The sequence below is a fragment of the Carlito syrichta genome, unplaced genomic scaffold (assembly GCF_000164805.1).
Source record: "Carlito syrichta isolate Samal-C Ts95f unplaced genomic scaffold, Tarsius_syrichta-2.0.1 Scaffold120447, whole genome shotgun sequence".
NCBI classification, from domain to species: Eukaryota; Metazoa; Chordata; class Mammalia; order Primates; family Tarsiidae; genus Carlito; species Carlito syrichta.
In genome coordinates this window covers 211,009-219,563 of record NW_007064543.1, presented here as the reverse complement: position 1 = coordinate 219,563, position 8,555 = coordinate 211,009, and the positions used below count along the sequence as shown (strand labels likewise).

Below are 8,555 nucleotides of genomic sequence, written 5' to 3'. Positions count from 1 at the left end.
CCCAGCAGGTCGAGGCTGCGGTGGCCGGGAGCGTGCCACTGCACTCCGGTCTGGGCGACAGAATGAGACTCCAACTCAAAAAAAAAAAAAAAAGAAGCACACACCTGAGTGACAAAGGCCACTTGGAAAATGAACCTCTGATACTGGGAACTAGGTGTGTGTCTGCTAGCTTTTTCTGGTCAGCCATGATGGAACTTGCAGATTAGACCAGGGTTCTACATGCAGTTCCCCTTGTACTTCCATTCACCATATTGATCTGTGATGGACAGGACCCAAAAACAGGCACAAGAGCTAAAAGAGCAAGCACAAGTAAGTGCTGGTTGTAGTCGTTCACCCCTATCATCCCAGCACTTTGGGAGGCAGAGGTGAGAGAATTTACCGAGCTTAGGGGTTCAAGACCAGCCTGGGCAATATGGAGGCCCCTCGCCTCTACAGTAAATCAAAAAATTAGCTGGATGTGGTGGCACACACCTGTAGTTTCAACTACTTGGAAGGCTGAAGCAGAAAGAGCACCTGAGCCTAGCAGGTTTAGGCATGCCACTGAACTCCAGCTTGGACAACGGAATGAGACTCCTATTCAAAAAAAAAAAAAAAAGGCAAGCACACTCCCCCATGATAAAATGTGATTCACTTAATACCTCCAACTCAGTCCGCTGCCCCATGATAAAATGTGGCCCAGTTAATACCTCCAACTCTGTCCAGATTCTGACTCTTTCATCCTGGAAGAGGACCTCACGAGAATGAAGGGCAGCAAAGCAGGAAGCATTTCATTATGAGTAGTAGTGGAAGAGGGGTCATGCACATGCAAATCCTCCTGTTCATTGGCCAAGCCTGCCCTCAGTTGAGTGAGGCCCATTCCCTTCTACCTACTGCTGTGCCTTACACCTCTATTTTCCTCTTGCCTTCAAAAGTTTCTGAATTGTTCAGAACAGGCTATTGGTGACATTTTGTACAAGGCCTCATTGGCCCCCAAGACAAAATTTCAGTTTCTTTCTATTTTCCATTTATGTTGTCAAGTGTACCTCCCAGGGATATTAACACAATAAACCTAAATTATACAATGAAAGGTGCCTACGTTTATAGAAAGTGACACCGCTTTTCACCTGCAGTATTCCAGATTTTTTTTAAAAATCTCAAAATATAAATTCTTACCTATATACATTAAAATCTCAAAGAAATTAAAACTTAAAATTATCTTCTTCTACTGCTCCATCTTAACCAAAGGAGTCCACCAGGGTGTTTGTTGAGGCCTGGGTGCCCTGGGCAGAGCAGCACCAGCAGCTGCCACACTGGGTCAGCCCAACCCAAGGTCTTGTCCTACTTCTCTCAAGTATCTTCTCTCAGGTATCGTCCTACTTATCTGAAGTGATAGTATGGGTCCCCACAAGCTGTATGTCCCCATCACTGTTTTCAGCCTCAGACTGAGACAGTACTGTCTAGGGGAAAGAGGGTAAACAAAGACAGCAGGAGAAAACATAGAAAAGCTCCTCTGTTTCAGCTTCTTTCGGATGCCATTATCTAGGGTCCATAACCTGAAGATGTAAGTGCAAGATTGAACCCCCATTCCTCAGCTTTCTTCTACTGGACTTGAGCACCTGCTCCCATCTCCCCATCCTTTGCCCCATCATCCACTGTGCTCTTGGTCCCATCCCTTCCTGCTCCCTCAAGGATGTTGCTGCTGTAATGATCGTCTGTCTTACCTTCATCTGCACTTCCCCTCTCTTTCCATTACTCTCATTAGCCTACACATGTTACATTCCCTATCTTTAAAAGACAAAAATATATTTCCTAATTCCACATTCATTTCCACCTACTGTCCCATTTCTCAGCACCCTTCCCAGCAAAACTCATTTAAAGAGTTGGCTTTCTTCCTTTGGGTTCTTTCCTCAGCCTGTTCCTTCCAGGCTTGATCCCATTGGGACTGCTTTAGTTAAACCAGCAGCATTTGAAACAATCAATGCCTTCTTCCTGAAAACGCTTTCTTCCTTTGACTTCCACAGTGTTATCCTCCCCGCCCCCAGCCTGGTACCTCCTTTGTAATTCCTTTGCCACCTCCTCTGCATGACCTCTAAGCATTGGAGCATGCTAGACTCAGGCTTTAGCCCATTTCTTTTCTCTTTTGACACACTATCCCTTGAAAATCTCGGCCAGACCTATTGCTTTAAATATAATCCATATGGCAGGGACTCCTAAATCTGTCTCCAGCCCACCTGGAGTCTCTTACCCACCCTTCTTCCTAATTGTGGGCTGGTTTACCTCTGTGTCTCTTACCCACCCTTCTTCCTAATTGTGGACTGATTTACCCTAGCACCTACTTGATGTCTTCAGAGATGTCTGTTAAGGATCTCAGCCTTCATATGGCCCACATAAAACTTGGTTTCCTGCTTTCTTCCCATACTAGTCCACTCTACTCTGACCTATCTAACTCAATAAATAGTACTACTTTCTGCCCAGTCTCTTGCATCTAAAGTCTAGGAGTTACCTTCCTTACTCCCCTTTCCTCACCACCGCATCCAGTATGTCAGTGAGTCTTGATACATATCCAATTCTCTGAGCATATCCAGTTCTCTCCAGCTTAACTGCTGTCATTCTCATACAAGCTGTCATCGCTCACCTGCCAAGGGGACTCACCCATGGGACCATGGTCAGTGACCTTACACTCTCACCCCACCAGCACTGAGCCTCACCTGAAGTAGCCTGGTCTTCCTACTTCTACTCCCACCCACTTTTAGTTCTTTACATGGCAGCCAGTGGCCCTTTTGAAAATACAAATGCGGTCATGTCATTCCTTGTCTTAAGATCCTCTTTGGGCTTCTTGAGGGCTTGAGGGAAAATCTACCCATGCATACAAAATTTAGAAACTTTATTGGTGATGTCTGTCCCTAGACTTGTATTGAGTCCTTTCTCTTAGTTTCACTTGCTTATTTTGTATCTCCTACTTCCATTTTTCTCTGTCCCCTCTGCCTTCTACATGCTGAGTAGAGTGTGGTTTCGGAGATGGGTCACAGCTTCTACTCCTAAAAAGTAGAACCCCATCTTCCTCGTGGCCTTGCATTCCCCACAGGCTTGGTCTCCAGCTCTTAATCCCTCCGCAGGATCCCAAGGCATGTTTAAGCCCAGGGCCACAGCAAGCACAGCCACTGTTGACCCCTGCTTTGCATCCCTCAGTCCCACATTGTGCCTCCTAAGGGATTCCTGTGTTTTAATCCAAAGGAGTGTCACTCCTATAGATCTCAAGTGAAGCTGTTCTTGTTGAGTACTCAGAGCTGGTGCCTTCTCCCAGGATCTTGCCTTCATCAGCCTTTGGGATCAGCACTGCTTCAGTCACAGCTCTGTCTGCCACCTCTTCCCCACAGCCATGAAAGGGACCCTGGAGTACTGTTTTCCTCTGTTACTCTTTTCTTTCCCCTCAAATAGCTTGGCTTTGCTTTTGAATCCAAACTGCTGCTTCTCTTTTTGTTGTTGAGCCCATGTGATGACAAAATTAAATACATCCTGTAGCCTTCACCTGGGTGAGTGGGACAATTTCCTGCCATCATTTGAACTGCCATAGTCTTGTGAGTCTTCTCTTCCTTCATATCATCCCTTAAATCCTAATCCCATAAATGTACCAGGTTTGTTTTCTCTCAGCACACCTTACCTGCTTCCTTGTAATCACAATATCACCTTGGAACTCTAGCCAGCACTGAGTTTGCCCCTTGGTTGGTCTGTATCATGTGTAACCACATTAAGTAATTGTCCTGTCAGTCAGCCAGAGCAGACACCCCATTTTCTTTCACTCTTGACAAATCCCCTGTCCAGTGTTAAAAGAGGACTCTCAGTTCCCAACTCTGCCTCCCCAGGACCTTCTTCTAGTCTGCTTTTTTCTTTCTGTGCTATAACTAAAATCTAAAGTATCTAAACACTGTCAGGAGGAGGCCCACACTATTGATTTCTTTTAGAAAGAGATCAAGAACATGCTGTCTTCTACAGCTCAAACACACTGTTGCTCTCACATCTGTGGGACCTCACGGTTCTGATGGTTTTAAGGCCCAGCCTTCATCCTGGCTGAGACACAGTATAAGCTGTGCTGGAAGGGAACTGTAGAAGAAAAAAAGTATTCACCCACCAGTGCCCTAAAAACCAGTATTAATACCTGGCTGATGTGAGCCTTTTAAAAAAAAAAAAAGATGTGGGGTACAAGTCAGGATTACGTATACAGGTGGTCATTGTACAGGTAAAGTTTGAGCCTACCTTTGGTCCCCACTTTACATGGTTTGAGATCAGGTATCCTTATTAATGTTATGTGCCCGGCCTCCCCCCTTTCAACCTGCTTCTTAGCCTGTGGTAAGCCTTAATCAGATTTTTTGTTTAAAAAAATGTTTTTCTGAAGAGAAAGCCCAGAACACCACTCGCCAGGGAATCCCAGGGCTCCTAGTGAACAGGTAGAAAAACACTAGTCTGGGGCATGTCCTAGATCTACCACTTGTATAATTCTCTGTTAAAATGACCTCACTGTTGTTTGTAGAAGGATTACTGAATGGTCATACAGAAAAGCAAGGAGAGTCACTAAAATTGACTGTTAACTCTTTTTACTATTCTTAACGTTTTCCAAATATTTTCTAATGACCATATAGTACATGTATGGTTGAGAATTTAAAAATTGCCACTAATGAAGAATTTCAGGTCTTACCCCAAAATGCTCTAGAGAAATGGACAGTATAAGTGTGTTTTGTTTTATTTACATATTTATGCTTTGACTTGTTCTACATACATTGAATAAATTCATTTACCAGATACTTACTGATGTGCCAGGCAATGTGCAAGGTGCTGGGAACACAAAGATGAAAGACACGGCCTTCCCCACCAGGAGCTGTGGGGGAGTTGAGCCAGGTGCAAGCAAAGACAGACAGTAAACCGTCTCCTGCTCCCTAGCAAGGACAGAAAGACAAGTGTTAGCAATGTTAAGGTACCATTACAGATTAAAGAGGTAACGATGAAAGGGAGAAAAAGATACTGTGGTCTGGACTGTGGTGAATCACCATGACTGGGTAGGATGGGGCTGGGTTTCTGACAGATGTAAGAATTGGAACAAAAACTTTGACTCCTGCTCTCCCTCCCTCCAGCCATGAGTGTTGGATACCAGTTAACTTCTGCTCTCCCTCCCTCCAGCCACTGAGTGTTGGATTCTAGTTAACCTGGGGAGGATCAGAAGTTACCGGAATGATGTGAAATAATGTAATGATCCTCTTGAGTTTTCTATACCTTGGATGTGTCAGGGTAAGAGGTGTATTGAGAGAGAGTCAGGCTGCTCATGGGTCAGGTGGCCTCTACATGTGGTAGGTACCCTGAGCCCCTCACCTCTCCCATTTGTCGCTCCAGGAGAAGTGTGCCCAGTACTGGCCATCTGATGGACTGGTATCTTATGGAGACATCACAGTAGAGCTGAAGAAGGAGGAGGAGTGTGAGAGCTACACCGTCCGAGACCTCTTAGTCACCAACACCAGGGTAAGAGGGATAGTGGGTGGTCGTCTCCCACAGGGAAAGCATGGTTGTCTCTGCCTCCCTGATCCCCCTTCCTCCAAAGGAGAACAAGAGCCGGCAGATCCGGCAGTTCCACTTCCATGGCTGGCCTGAAGTGGGCATCCCCAGCGATGGAAAGGGCATGATCAGCATCATCGCAGCCGTGCAAAAGCAGCAGCAGCAGTCAGGAAATCACCCCATCACCGTGCACTGCAGGTATGGCTCACCTCAGCCTCAGAAGGGGAGAGAGAAAGTGAGGACAGGCAGACTAGAAAGGATGGGAGTGTGTGTCAGACTGAGGAAAGCCAGCCAAGAACAGAATGGTGATGAGCACATGGCAGTCAAACTTAGTGATCAAGACAGGGCCGCATGATGAGAGTGAACTTTGGAGTTTGAACTTGGCATATTAAGTGCTAAGGGATGAATACCATTCAGATCCTGTGCAAGGGAACACTTGGGGTGGTGATGGGGTGCAGGAGAGCAGCAGGGAGACTGGCAGTAGAGACACCAGTTGAGCTGTGCAGGGTGAGGGTCTCACCTCTGTAAGAAGCACAGGAAGAGAAAACAGAGGAAATATGAACAAGACTAAGAACTTAGGGTGAAAGAGAAGAGGAGTCAAAGGTGTCTCCCAGGCTTGAGCCTGGATTACTGATAATGGTTGGTATGACCAACAGAAGAAAAATGGTAAGGAAGCTTGTTTAGGAGGAAAAGTTTGTGTTTTGGGTATGTTGTTGGAGATCATATTTTAGAGGGAAAAAATTGCACTCCTTTACTTAGAATCCTAACAATGGCTTACAAGGTCCAGTGTGACCTGAGGACTCCCTGCCCAGGGCAGGTAGGGGTGTACCTCAGTAGGTGTTTCTAGGGTTCTGACCCCACCACTCCTCTCCCTTCCTCCCTCCATCAGCTGCTACAGCCCTGAGATGCTCAATTGCCAGGCAATCATAGGGCTTCATCTGAGCCTTCTCTGAGCACCCTGCGTAGAACCTACTTTTCTTTTTCCTTCTAGTACTGCATATCTTATTGTCAGGGAATACTGCTAAACCCCACAGTCCCCTACCTTAGAGCAGGCACTCACTAAGTGTCTGGTGAGTGAGTCAACTGATGACATTGAACAGGGGGTCAGTGTCAAAGTCAGAGTCTAGATTCCTTGGATTTAGAAAGAAAACAAGAGACATGGAAAATAATAAGCAGATGCCAGTGCAGAGGGGCAGGGTTTGTCAGGGAAAGGAAAAGGCGGGACACAAACTAGTTCCAACCCAAGCAAGTAGCAGGTCAGGACAACCCAGGCAACATTTGTAGGTGGCCAGAAAGGGCTCAGTGCTAGCGGGGTGTGAGTGAGGGTCATCCCCACAGTCCCACAACAAGTCCCTCTACAAGCACATAGGGCCATGCAGGAAGGGCAGCAGGGGGCACTGCCTCCACCCAGGGCTCCTCCAGGCTGGGTGGAGTCCACAGGGCAGAGGTGACCACAGGCCTGTGCCCACCCCAAAAGCTCCGCTGGATTACAGACCTTCCCAGGAGCCCCAGTCTGAGCTTGTGTCTTCCCTCGCTTCTATTACTCACCCTCTTGGTGCAGAGGGCCATCACAGGTGTGGTAAGAGTCTGCTCTGTTGCAGCGCTGGGGCAGGAAGGACAGGGACCTTCTGTGCTCTGAGCACCGTCCTGGAGCGCGTGAAAGCAGAGGGGATTTTGGATGTCTTCCAGACCGTCAAGAGCCTGCGGCTACAGAGGCCACACATGGTCCAGACACTGGTATGCTTCTCACGTATTTGTCCATGCCACCACACTGTCTGTAGTTCACTGTCAGGCCCAGCTCAGGGAGGAGGCTCTTCAGAGGGGCCCACCCAGTAGTCTGAAGACTGTCTAACCACAGACCCACCTTTCTCTGAGGTATCCCAGACAGACAGGAAGCTCCTTGGGAGATAGGATATAGCCCCTGGCACCAGAAGATGTGACAAGTTGTGGTGGGGGGTACTGGGCTTGACTGCACTTCTTGGATTCTGGGAGGGGAAGATCTAAGAGTACCTGCCTTTGCTCTGCTTGGACTCCCTGTTAAGAGATCTGACTCTTAACAAGCTAAATGTAACAGCTTTTCCTGAAATCCTTAGAGCTAGAAATGTTTAGGGGAGGAAAATAAAATTGAATGTTAGGAGGTTTGGGAGAAGGTGAAACTTTGAGAGCCAGGGCACACTTAGCCACACTGTCTCCCAGCCCAGCATACTCACTTGTAACCTCCGCAGGGCCTAGGACTCTCCTCGTCAACTCCGTTTGTAGAGGGTTTGCTGCACTCAGCCTAGAAGAAAAATGCTGTCAGAACTTGGGCAGACCAGGGCTAAGGTTGAAGGCCAAACACATTCATTTCCTCTCAGTATTCCACTTTCAAAAAAATGGGTCTGTTAAGAACTGCAAGCACTGCATGCTCTTCCATAACCCTGGCTCTCCCCGTCTTTCACTCTCCAGGAACAGTATGAGTTCTGCTACAAGGTGGTGCAGGAATATATTGACGCATTCTCAGATTATGCCAACTTCAAGTGAGCAGCGACAAGGGTTTCGTGGACTAGAAGGGTTGCCTTTAATATTTTGTAATATTCTGTTTTGTTAATATACCCCAAATTGTGTATATATCTTATAACTGTTTTAGAAATTGGTACATAGGCTTCTATTACCTATTAGGTGGAGATTTTATATGTAAATGTGTTAGCACTGATAGTCCTTTTTCCAATGTTTTATTGGGGAATTAAATAGTGTGATGTTTGAATTGATATCGTGAAATCCTCAGCCTGGAAACTGGGCTGGATTGTTCTTTGATTACTACATCTTTTCCTAAAGAAGAGAATCACAATTCATTCCAGGTAGCTCAGCACCAACAAAGAAAAAAAGCACAAAGTTCTCAGAGCTCTTGAGGAAAGAGGTTGTCCCTGTACTACCGTGCACTGTAAATATCCCTCCCTTCTCACCCTGTCACCAACATCATGGGAGTAATGGGACTAGAATGGTATCTCTGGCACCACACTAGGGACTGTCAGGTAATAAAAGCTTTGACTCCCTGA

The 8,555-nt window shown here is 46.5% G+C and overlaps 1 protein-coding gene across 3 annotated transcripts in view; it reads left to right on the top strand.

Annotated features, from left to right (window-relative positions):
• PTPRA (protein tyrosine phosphatase, receptor type A) overlaps positions 1-8,555 on the top strand; it is a 108,145-nt gene extending 99,590 nt beyond the window's left edge. For all 3 annotated transcript variants that reach the window (XM_021707524.1, XM_008047987.2, XM_021707525.1), the window contains 4 exons: positions 5,362-5,487; positions 5,567-5,718; positions 7,122-7,257; positions 7,966-8,555. In XM_021707524.1, the coding sequence (XP_021563199.1) occupies positions 5,362-5,487; positions 5,567-5,718; positions 7,122-7,257; positions 7,966-8,040 (489 nt within the window). In that variant the 3' untranslated portion in view covers positions 8,041-8,555. The remainder of the gene's footprint in view (positions 1-5,361; positions 5,488-5,566; positions 5,719-7,121; positions 7,258-7,965) is intronic.